Raw genomic sequence first — 13,004 nt, 5'->3', positions numbered from 1 at the left:
ATAGTTGTGAGCTAAGTTTTCCATTGTTTTCCTTAGCTAGGGTTTTAGAGACATAGAAGATTGTACTAGCCTTAGGATAAGGCTATGATGTGTACATGAATTTTATATTTATGCATATTAATGAACTTTCTAACAATCCAATACTTGTGTAAGTGTAGAATTGATTGTCATCCATATCTTTCTTCATGGTTTTGTAATTTCCAGCACTTATACATGTTAATTTGGCATAAGCTAAGGATGCAATTGCTAAGTCATTTAACATTTATATTGAGGAAAATAGGGGAGATTTCTGTTGTATTTATGGCTATCACAAGTGATTCTCAGACATGTTATATACATAATAAGAGTGCCCTGGTAGCAGAAACTTATTGGCACACTTTGGTATTTTATCTCTTGAATTGCCTACTTGATTGGTGTTGTTAAGAGATGAAATATTGTCCATTGTCGTTATTGTTTTGTTTATGTTCCACAACAGCCCTAAGGATCAAAATTCAGAGGCTTAAGATTCAAGAAATCTCTAGTTAAGAGGCGAAATTTTTATTTTACATTAAAAGCCGTCTTTTTAAAATATTCTACACAATAAACAAATATGTATGCAAATATGCCAGTAAGAGCTCCCAAAGGCATAAATCTGCCATATGTGCCACCATGCATCAAAATCTGTAGTGATGCCTTAAAAGATGATCCTCAATTAAGAATTCGAATCAAAATATGAAAATAGGGCTCCAAAAGCCACATCATCCATGTACAACCTGCTGAAAAAGGCCTTCAATACTAGTACAAGTCTCTATGCATCATGAATGCCAACAGTTTAATCCGCAGAGCATTAGAGAATGATCTGCACTTTGCAAATCCAACCAAACTATCAACATCTCCACTTGCCTCAGAAATCCCACAAGCTTGAAATCATATTGTCAGACCTAGTAGTCTAGGAGACTCTAAATAGAACAAAGAGGCTGCAAAGTCCCTGCTTAAACCTAATCCATCAATGGACATATCAATATCAGTTGAATGACCTTTCTATTAATATGCCTGGACATGTAGAGAAATCTTTTACTTTTCTAACAAAATTTTAGAGGGACTTATTTGCCTCACTAGTCCACAAGTGTTGTTATGTGAGCTTTCACACACACATACATCCCATCAAGTATACTTGACCAGGAAATTATGCCCACCATTCAAAAGAAGATAAAACTTTAGTAAACAAAAGAGCCAAATCACATTGAAGCCATCAAAATGATTTGGGAAAGTCCCCAAAGTTTCAAAATGACCCTACCTGCAATGCTCCTGAGAGGGTCATTTTTTTAGCAGATGCCCATTTTTTAATTTCAGCTAATGTTCGCTCCCCAATGCCTGCAAAACAACACAAGTAACGCTCATTACCAAGCACTAAAACTAGAAGCTATATATTTCCTCATAGCATCAAACCATGATAATATAAACTACGAATAGATAAAACAATGCAAAGTTGATATCTATTTCATTGAAACAATGAATGGTATCAAAACTTTATATCTAAAACACTATTATCATAGTCAGCTAAGTCAAATTGCATCAGCCAATTTGACTTGGTCATTTGGTCAAACCACACCAAACTAGTTGCTAAATCACCTAGGTCAGTGTCTTGCTAGGCCGCCTCAAACCACAACAAGTCCGACAAGATGACTGGGATGCCTGCCTACAAACCTGGTTAGCCATAAAAAAAATTAAAACCCTAAAATACCCCAAAAGAACCCTCTCTCTTATCTGGCCTACGGTGCTCCATGTTCCTAAGATCGCATATTAGATTCTATCCTTGAATAAAAATGAAATCTAAAAATTGAACAATGAAATCTAAAAATTGAACCCACCTTGATTGTCTCCTTGCTCACGTATACTCTACATTTTGGCATTGAATTTCATCCTCCTCAAATTTCCCACCACTATCAATCCCTGTCCACCACTATTTCTTTTATTTTCTTTCACACTACAAAACACAAAGAACAAGCCACATGCTTCTACTTGCCATAGTTCGAGAAGAATAATTTGTTGTGGTGATGCCTAAAATGGGTAGGAAAATCCCTATTGTGTGACTAGAGGGATGGCATTTGCAATTGGTTTTTAACACTCCTCATGACTCCACAGATTCTATCCACCTACTTGTGGTTTTTATTTTGTAACTCATGTGCACCTGCCACATCCACTTGCTCGGTTCCACAACTTTCCATTAAAGGTTTGTTTGAAGCCCTTGGAGACACAAAACTATTAAAGATGCAAACAACAACAAGGAGGTTGCAAATGGAGTCAAAGGGGTGAATAAATTTAGGGTAGAAGATAAGGATAAAGGACGATAGCTCTTAAAGACAAGGAAGTTTGAAACAACAATTGGAAGAAGAGCTTGTGATTGTTTGCAGGCTACACTTAGCAACTAGAGGCCTTGTAGCCATTCAGAGCACAAGAAATCTCTACATAAGACAATCAAACACTCTTGCCCTAGAACCAATCAACATATCATCCTCACACATCTCCTAAAGGATAGTGAACAAAAATGATTGAAGTGTAGCTTGCACTCAGACATCTATTAAGGATAGAGGCCTAGTAGCTTTTAGAAGACAGAACTCTTTATAAAACACTAAGAACAAAGTTTGGAAGACGCTTCTGCATGTTGAAGAATCTAGGGCAATTAGGTTAATAAGATTTTCTTCATGATGAAAACTATTTGTGAGATACTTTTTACTTTTTCTTATTAACAAAATTTTCATTTGATATTATTAGAGTGTGTTTTCTTACTTCATCAAATAGTTACCAAACAAAAGAGACAAGAACACAAGATGTTGGCTTTCTGCCAGAGCCAAGACCTCTCACTCTTTGAAAGAAAAACCCACACAAATTCTTCTTATAGAGATTCCAATTGATGAATACCAAGATCAAGACCCTTGACCTAATAGCCACTCCAAGATCAAGACACGCATTCTCTTGACAGTCCTCTTCAAGATCTTCATCATTGTATGGATACTAAGATCTGCCTTGAAAGTTGACACTGAGATCCTTCATTCATGACACCGAGATCTTCATTTTTGCCTTGTGTTGTCGCACAAAGTGTCTAGGCACCGCAACAACGCTCAGAGTAAGGGTTGTCACTCTTAAATCCTTACTCACTCCGTTTAGACTCTCTCCTAGACAAGTCAAGGGGGGTAGTCCCTAGGTAAACAGATGAGGGTAGCCTGTGAAAAACAAACTCTAGGAGATTTTAGCGATGGACAACTTAATGAATTTAAATGAATCTCGATTAACTCAGATGAATAGATTAAACTCTAATGTAACCAAGACACGACCACCAACTAGAGATAATTATCGACCAGTGCCTTTAATTTGAATTAACCATAGATTAAGTAAGAAAACAAGTCATCCAAAATAACTTTTCCAATATGTGACGAACAGTGACAATCAGGTATGATTAATATAAACGCCCAAAACCGTATCATGCAAGAGAATGATTATCGTTAATGACCAAGATCTAGAATTAATTAATTTTCTCCAACAGTCAATATAACTTAAAACATTTATCGTACTTTGACCATAGGAAAATCATAAAAATGCATTTAATGACCAAAAAAAACACTAAGGAACTTTAGGTTTAAATTTTAATTATTCCTTAGGCGATAACTAAAGAAGTAAAACAACTCAACAGGTTAAAAAAATCGAAATTTTTAATGGGCCATAGGCCACATTAAAAATTTTAATGTTTAAGCGAAAACCCCTTAATTTATTTCATTTTCCTTAGTCAAAAATTAAAAATTTAGAAAACAACCAAAAAAAAAAAATAATGTTTAGGATTTTTAGGTTTTCTCAAAAATGTTATGAGTTTTCAAATTCATAAGAAACTAAATGTTTTTAGATTTTTTTAAACTTTATATATATATATATATATATATATATATATATATATATATAAGTATTTTTAGATTTTTTTTAATGTTTTAAAATGAATAAAAATGTTTTAGATTTTTTTTTATTTTCTTTATTTTTTTATGTTTTTAGATTTTATATTTTTTAAATGTTTTTTTGATTTTAGAATTTAAAATTTTTAGGATTTTAGATTTTTTTTTTAATTTAATAGAATCAAACTAAAAAATATAAAATCGAATTTAAGAATTAAATGGAGCCTAACCTAAGTCTAAAACCAAAAATAAAAAAGGAGTACCTACGCTAACCCTAACCATATACAAACTTAAAAGTAAATTAAAAAAAAAAGAATTAACAAAAGTAAAACCTAACCAAACTAAACGCATACATAGAATAGAAAAGAAAATCGAATTTTTTTGTTTTGTTTTGGTAACTGCAGGTGAGACGGAGGGAGCTGGACGGCGACGGAAAGGGAGAGATCGCAGAGGGGAGATGAGGCTGCGTGGAGGGGGTTTGCAGGACGATGGGAGCACTCGACGGAGGAGCTGAGTGATGGAGGAGAGGCAGCAAAGGACTGCGGGCTACGAGTTTCAGAGTTATGGAGAATGCAGGAAGGGAGCCACAGTTTAGCTGAGGGTCTAGGCGGCTGCGGAAAACAAATGGGCAGCGTTGGATGTGCGGTTTGGATACGCAGCAAGGGAGATAGCACACGGATGGAGGTTGCGGAGATGATAGCGGGAAGGGGATTTACGCAGAAGGAGAGCTGCTTGGAGGGAGGAAGGGTTGCGGGCTTACTGATCTGCGGCCTTGGTGTATGTGTCTGCAGGTGAAGCTGGAGCAGCGATGGAGTGGAAGGCTGCGAGGGAGGATAGCTATGGCAGCGGAGCTATGGCAGTGAGGAAATTGAACGGAAGGAAGAAGGAATGAAGGAGAAAAACGCAGGTCAGAAAAACGCTGAGAGGGAAGCTGCAGGTGGAAGGCTATACGCAGGTTTGCAGGTGCAGCGTTTGAGGAGTTGGACGCAGAGGGAAAGGCAGTCTTTTGCAGGCAACGTATGGGTGGCCAGAGGCCAGAGGAAGAGCTAGAGGCAGGACAGCGCATTTATTTTCTTTATTTTTATTTTGTTTGCAGGTTTAGGGTCAGAGTTTGTTTGTTGTGTATGCAGGTTTGCTGGAGCAGAAGCTTGGACTTGAGCAGCAGATCAAATGCAGAAGACAGAGGAAAAACTTCAGGCAAACAAAAATTTCCAGATCCTAAAAAAAATTTTAAAACCCAGATAAAAAAAAAATCGAAATTTTTCCAAAAAACCCCAGGCAGCAAAAGAAATGCATCCAGCAATTTAAAATAAACCCAAGAAAATGAATTTCACACTAATGTGTTTTAATGCCTCAGATTATATGAGTGAAACCCGGTGAAATTATTTCTAGATTCAAGAAAAGAATTTAAAACTCTGGACTGCAAAATTCTTTAGAATAACATCCTTGCAAAAGGATATTGATGAACCTCAGAGATCCAGATCTTATCCTCCAGGGCCTAGATCTAGACTCTACACGTTTTCTCCTTCAGATCTATAGTTGCAATACAACAAGAAACACCCAAACGATATGTACAATGACCCAAAAGACACCCAAGTCAGAAAACTAAAATTAATTACAAATCTATATACATAAATGGCAGATCTATCAGATCTTGGGAATGCGAGTCCAACTCCACTCCCAAATCTGATAATCTGAGGCTCTCAATAGCCAGATCTAACGATTTAACGCAGAAAAATTTATTTTTTTTTGAATTTTAGAGGAGGTACTGAACTCAAAACCTTCATGCATCACCCATAAAAAATATCTTATGATAAGCCCAGGATCAAATTTAAGTTGGGTTCTTCAGAAAACACAGATCACGAGTTGGTTGGTTCAGTCGAGAACTTCCCCGAATGCCCAATGATCTAATAATCAAAGATTTCCTGCAAAAACTCAATTTAACCATCAACATAGAGCGAGAAAACAATAATAAAATTCAAATAAATAGAGATACCTGCTATTATACTCTAAACTTAAATTATCATTCAAACCCCATTGAGTGAGCAAGATACCTATACTCAAATCACTATTCAAGAATCTATCATCAATAGCTAAAAAGAAATCTATATATGAAAATGACACATCTTACAATATTTCCATGAAGAGTAACACCAACATAAATTAACCCCAAAGTCTTTCTTTATTGCTCATAAAAAGATTACAAGAGAGCTTTTCGCTTAGTACAGATCCTGAGATCGGATGAACTGACTGACAAACGACCTCTTATTTAAAGATAAATCCTCCAACGGCTAGTTCGAGTGATCCTCGTCAAAGCAATCTCGATCGTCGATGAAGATTAAAATTTCTTTTAATCTTATCCGTCAGAATATTAAATTATTAAGGAAATTCGAAATTTTCAATTAAATGCATTTTAATTAATTCAAAAATTAAATTTTTGAATTAATTTCCTCAAAATTTTGATTTTAACTTAACCCTAGGGACCAAAGGCTTAAAATTTAGCAAAATAATTAATTTACCTTAGTCCCTGGACCTCTTAAACTTTAATTTTTTAAGGACCAACGAATTTTGCCTTTGGAGAATTTAAATTTACCTAGGACCTAGAATTAATCAAATTTCTGGCTTAGGATTTTAATTAATTTTGGCCAAAAAATTTAATTAATTAACCTATGAAGGGATAAATTATTTTGCTAACCCTCAAGACACTTTACATCATGATTTTTACATTTTTTACATCTAAAGGGGAAAACCCATTTGCAAAAGACCCTCATAAACTACCCAGTTCTGCGACACAAAATATAATCTATCAGATCAAGCAATTTGTAATAAAATAACCTAACCAAATAGTTAGGATTATTCCCAAATCACTTTTACATAGACTCGATCTAGAACACTTGGACTCCCCTAAGATCTCAATAACAAAATCCACTCCGGCTTTGGGGTAAGGCTGAAGGAAAACTCTTCCGACCATCTGAGAATGGATCAGTGAGACAAAAAACCTCCCGAAATGTAGATCGTCACCAAAAATTAGGTTTACCTAGGCAATTACATATATGACACGGATCAGCTGAGATTATTTACAATTTACACATGCCGAAAAGGTTTACAACATAACATGATGATCAGGCTGATGATGATAGTTGAACGGCACGGACACGTCGATTAGACACTATCCCTTTTGCCAAAAAAGGGGGTGTACTTCTATGGGTGGTTGACACATAATGGTCTACACCTTGACACTAAGATCTTCATTGTTGCACCATTGAGATCATTACTGTTGCACCATTGTTGCTGCTTGATTGATCGAGATCATGACCTTGTAACTATGTCTCCATTAAGATCATGACTGTATCTATACCGAGATCATGATTACATCTATGTTGAGATCATGACTGCATTTAGAATGTATGCCGAGACACAGTGTGTTACTATGGGATCACCGAGATCCTATTCAGCACAAATATGTCAAGACTGTGTGTGTTGAAGTTTCTAAGTTTACTTAGTTAGAAACCCTCAGTGCACTCTATTTGATTTATTCCTACCTACTTGTTATTTTTTCCTTAACAAGTTATTTACAATGTAAATACTGAAAATAAACACCAATGCATGCTCAACATATTACAGATCAACAACTAAAAGAAACAAGAACAAACACACCATATGACACCATTGTTTTTGGACTAATGTCCCCAGAAAAACCCAATGTGGGAAAATCGGTGCAACTATCTGAGGGTTTTCTTATTAAGCAATATCAGAGTACAATCTGGGTGCCGAAACTGGCCTGCCCAACAGAGAATTTCCTTCGCAATAATACCTCTCAGTTTCTAACAAATCTATTGGTTGAAACCCCGGATAATCCTTCCAGCAGCTACTCAGCGTCAATCTGCCTTTGAAACACTAGCGTCTGCCCAATCTGGACTGTGTCAGCCTCTCCTAGCCCAGCGTTGGCCCTGCGTCAACTCTCTGAGCCTCTACGTCAGCTACACTAGCCCCTCTAGTGCTCTGCGCAGCACTTAGCTGCCTTTGCGTGGCCCTGTGTGAGCACTGGCTGCTCTACTGCGTCTCTCTCTCGGCTGCTCTACTGCTCTCCGACACCTCTGCCTCTCTGTCTCCCTGTACTCAATGCGCCTTAGCTGCTCTCCCAATCACTGATTCTATCTTTCTTAGCAAACCCCGCTCTAGAGAATAGAATGACTAATCACTGTGGTGTATCCTCCAAATGACCCTCAAGCCTCCTCTTATATTTTTCATGTTGACATCTCAACGGCCAAGATTAAGTCTCTAATCAACGGCTAAGATTAGATCTGGCTTGATCCATGTCTTTTGGACCATTCTAAAATAGATTCATATTAATACACATTAATATTTTATTTTCCCTAAGTTTACACTTAGGGACTCCATTAAAAATATTAATTATTTTAACATCTCCTTATATGTTTAGAATCTGTCCAGACCATTTTTGGGTATTGGAGATCTCATGTGCCCCAACCTCTCCACCAAATTTCGTGGCTAGAGCACATCCAATCTTACCCCAAATCAACACTCCCTCTTAGTGAGGACTGTACTCTAGCAATACTCCTTACTGAGTATTACTCTGATCATCCAGCATCAGAACCTGTGTTGATGCTAGACCTTCCTGCCCAACATCCTCTGCATCTGTACGACAGCTCCCTCTACATCCGTGCTGCTGTTGGTCCTTTCTCCGAGCACTGCATCCGCACTACACCTCCTCTCATCATGTTGCATCGTGCCGCCCACTGCTACACTGCAACTCAGTTACTGAGAAGTAAGTCACTGATCTCCCAACTGACCTCCCTATTAGGCTAGAGACACCAATTGATGTTGAAGCTCCCTCTGCCGCTGACAAGTGCTCCCTCTCTGACCTCTGTGTTGCTGCAACAACTCTCCTACATCTCGCACCGTTGCACACCTCTCTGTGTCGTCCTGCACTGATGCAACACTCTTGTGCCTCTCGCACTGCTGCAGCCTGCTAGCCTCCCGTTGTCTCGGGACTCCCCCACTGTGACCATCTCAATCGCTCCATCCGCATCCATCTCTACACGACTCAGCCAGTCCTGCTACTCCTCTTCGGGGCTCCCGTAGCAAGGTCTAATCCAAGAGGTTGGGTACCTCAAGGATCCTACCCCTCATCGCCTGTAGTCCACCTGACTACAGCTCGATGTCTCCCCACTTCTTCTCAAGTGGCGCGTGTTCACTCATAGCACAGTCATCGTCTGTCAAAACTTCCTTCTTTGCCCGTGCTGGCGCCGCCTTAGTCTCGAAAGACTCTCCCTTACTCTTCTTCCTTGGACACTGGGTCACATAATGACCCAGCTCCCCACAGTGGAAGCACTTGATCTTGGAGAGATATTTCTTCTTCCACTTGTCCTGCTTTCTCTCAGATGTTAGGGCCACATCCTCTTCCTCCTGCTTGACCTTGATCCCTTTGCTGCTACTACCTATCTTCGACTGTCGTCTAATCTCTTCCTGGCGAAGAGCTACCCGCATCTCGTCCCAAGGTGGAAGAGTCCCTCTGCCCAGGATACTCTGGACAAATACTTCCCAATCTTCTGAGACAGAGTTCAGGGTTGTCCTCACCATAAGCTCCCAATCCAGTGTCGCTCCTATAGCAGTCAACTGGTCTCGGATCTCATTCAGTCCTCCGAGGAAGGTGTCAATCGATTGACCCTTCTTCATCTGATACAACCTCATATGATTCTCGAGCAGCATTCTTCTCTACAGAAAAGTATGTTGGTACAACTTCTTGAGAGCCTCCCACATCTCAAATGTCGTTTCCTTCTCGGTTATATGTGGTACCACATGATCCTTAACCCCGTCAAGGATAATGCACTTGGCCCTCGCCATCGCCTCCTCGTACCTGTCATTATCACTGGGATCGACTAGGACAGCTATTACCTTCAAGGTGAAGTTCTTGACATGATTCCTGTTAAGCACTGATAAGATTCTGGCCTTCCAGATTGCGAAGTTCGATGCTTCGTCCAGTCTATCTGGTCTCTTACCCCGTGTAGTGCCATGATGCTCCTCTACTTCCCTCCTAGAAGTTCTTTGTTCAACTCCTCTGAGTCTCTATTTCTCGTCTGAAAGTTCTCTTCTGGACTCCCTCTAATTCCTGATTTCCCTCCTCGAAATCCTTCTGCCGCTTGTCGAGATGCCGCCTACTTTGAGCATCTTGTGCAACTGCACTGCTGATCCGAGTTCCTCGGCTAGAAACCCTCGGTAACAACTTTGGCCCTGCTCTATCAGGTAATGTTCTAACTACAGTACCTCACCAGCTCCACTATGCAATATTCCTACAGCTTTCTAGATCCCAGAAACTACCTCTCTATGAACTGCGTCAGCCCCTCTTTGCCTCACGTTGGCCCTGCGTCACCTTGGATTGGTTTGCATCATCCCTGGGATGCCCTATGTCAGCCGTCTGGCCCTCTGCGTCAACAACGCTAGCCTCTCTGAAGCTCTACACAACTCCCAGCTTCCTCTGCATGGCCCTGGCTGGCTCTGCGTCACACTCCTTGGCTTCTGCGCTGCTAGAAATAGCTTCTGTCACCTCGAGATAGTGGTTTTCTGCTGCTACTGCTCCACTCGACTGATGTCTTTTAGTCCTCCTATGATCTGCAATCACCCTCTGATATCGTGTTGAAGTTTCTAAGTTTACTTACTTAGAAACCCTCCATGCACTCTATCTGATTTATTCCTATCTACTTGTTATTTTTTCCTTAACAAGTTATTTACAATGTAAATACTGAAAATAAACACCAGTGCATGCTCAACATATTACAGATCAACAACTAAAAGAAACAAGAACAAACACACCATATGACACCATTGTTTTTGAACTAATGTCCCTGGAAAAACCCAATGTGGGAAAATCGGTGCAGCTATCTGAGGGTTTTCTTATTAAGCAATATCAGAGTACAATCTGGGTGTCGAAACTGGCCTACCCAACATAGAATTTCTTTCGCAGTAATACCTCTCAGTTTCTAACAAATCTACTGGTTGAAACCCCGGATAATCCTTCCGACAGCTACTTAGTGCTAATCTACCTCTGAAACCCCAATGTCTGCCCAATCTGGACTGCGTCAACCTCTCCTAGCCCAGCGATGGCCCTGTGTCAGCCCCAGGAGGCCCTGCGTCAGCTCTCTGAGCCTCTACGTCAGCTACGCTGGCCCCTCTGGTGCTCTGCGCAGCACTTAGTTGCCTTTGCGTGGCCCTATGTGAGCACTGGCTGCTCCTGCGTCTCTCTCTCTCACTGCTCTACTGCTCTCCAACACTATCTCTGCCTCTCTGTCTCCCTGTACTCAATGCCCCTCAGCTGCTCTCCCGATCACTAATTCTATCTCTCTTAGCAAACCCTGCTCTAGAGAATAGAATGACTGATCACTCTAGTGTATCCTCCAAGTGACCCTCAAGCCTGATCTTATACTTTTCCTGGTGACATCTCAACAACTGAGATTAAGTCCCTAATCAACGTCTAAGATTAGATCTGGCTTGATCCGTGTCTTTTGGACCACTCTAACACAGATTCATATTAATACACATTAATATTTTATTTTCCCTATGTTTAGACTTAGGGACTCCATTAAAAATATTAAATATTTTAATATCTCCTGATCTATTTAGAATCTGCCCCAACCTCTCCACCAAATTTCGCGGCTAGAGCACGTCTGATGCTACCCCAAATCAACAGTGTGTGCTACTGTGGAATCACTGAGATCCTCCTCATCACAAATATGTCGAGACCTCACCTTTGTGGTACCCATCCGAAAGACACAAAGATGCTTGTCTGAATCCTCTGAGATCTGCGAAGTATAGTTACTGTAATTACCCATTGAAGTTGCAAAGGTATCCGAGATTGTGTACTGTGGACAGACCTCTGAAGTGACATCCGAAATCCTTCCTGTGACTGCCCTTAGAAACATCAGATGAATCTAAGTTTTGCACTGCCCTTTTGCGAAGACTACTGTAATTACCCATTGAAGTTGCAAGGTATCCGAGATTGTGTACTGTGGACAGACCTCTGAAGTGACATCCGAAATCCTTCCTGTGACTGCCCTCAGAAATATCAGATGAATCTAAGTTTTGCACTGCCCTTTTGCGAAGACCCTAGATGGGTATTTATAGTAGTTCGACCCACATATTAAGCCAACATGACAGTGTCAAGAGATGTGTCTATTGATGCAAGCCGACATGATCTATTTAATTCATCTTGCAAGCCGACTTCAAGAGGAGATTTGTGCTTGTCTTTTGGAGGGCTATTTAGACATATTTATATACATTGACTCATGCTCAAGAAGAGCGTCTTCATACATGACATTGACTCTTTGACATAATAATAGACCCTAAGGCTCTCAATGGGAGCCACTAACAAATAAACCTCTTGCTCATGAAACCCATATAGCAAGGCATACAAAAATATTTTTATTCCTTTTATTTCATCATTTACAAAGATCATGTCATTATGAAGACCGAACCTAGTTACATTTTACAACACTCCCTCTTAACTAGGGAGGTATTCATAATGGTACTTGGTCATTCTCAATCTGAAGAATTTCTCATAAGAAGAATCGCATCGGTAATCCATTTGTATAGCATCATAGTAACCAACATTGTTTCCACAGCAAGGCCTTGATTGATAGCTCTATCTCTCATTAGATCAGAGCACAATGTTGGCGAGACCAATGACTATAGACACCTTCATCATTGTCTCTCAAGGTACATACCCACCCGGGTGTTCACTGAGTATGACCTTCTAGGACTATTCTTATCTTGGGTTCCCAGCCCTCAAAGAATATTGGTCCTCTTGCCTACTCTCATCTTGGATGCCCTACACATCCTCAAAGAGCATCAAATGCCAGATGATTACTCAATCCTCCATTATTTCTTCCCAATTGAAGACAAGAATGTTGTGTCTATCTCCACCTCTCAACTAGGGAAGATATGCCCATTCCTTTAAAGGATTGTACGCAAGTTCCTTCTAACCAGGAACTTGCCCAAGTTCCCTCTTAATTAGGGATTTGTCAGAGCTCCCTCTTCAACTAGGGACTCTCCTTATCCATCACCAACTTC

At 39.9% G+C, this 13,004-nt stretch overlaps 1 protein-coding gene across 2 annotated transcripts in view; it reads right to left on the bottom strand.

Annotated features, from left to right (window-relative positions):
* Nucleotides 1-13,004, bottom strand: part of LOC149185742 (uncharacterized) — a 552,948-nt gene that overhangs the window by 259,272 nt on the left and 280,672 nt on the right. For both annotated transcript variants that reach the window (XM_089410789.1, XM_089410788.1), the window contains one exon: nucleotides 1,277-1,353. In XM_089410789.1, coding sequence (XP_089266915.1) covers nucleotides 1,277-1,353 — 77 coding nt within the window. The remainder of the gene's footprint in view (nucleotides 1-1,276; nucleotides 1,354-13,004) is intronic.

The sequence above is a fragment of the Pinus tabuliformis genome, chromosome 3_1, assembly GCF_031772625.1.
Source record: "Pinus tabuliformis cultivar Carrire ecotype Pingquan chromosome 3_1, CPIR1, whole genome shotgun sequence".
Classification (NCBI taxonomy): domain Eukaryota; kingdom Viridiplantae; phylum Streptophyta; class Pinopsida; order Pinales; family Pinaceae; genus Pinus; species Pinus tabuliformis.
The sequence above is the reverse complement of the archived record's forward strand: the minus strand, read 5'-3'. Positions and strand labels throughout refer to the sequence as shown.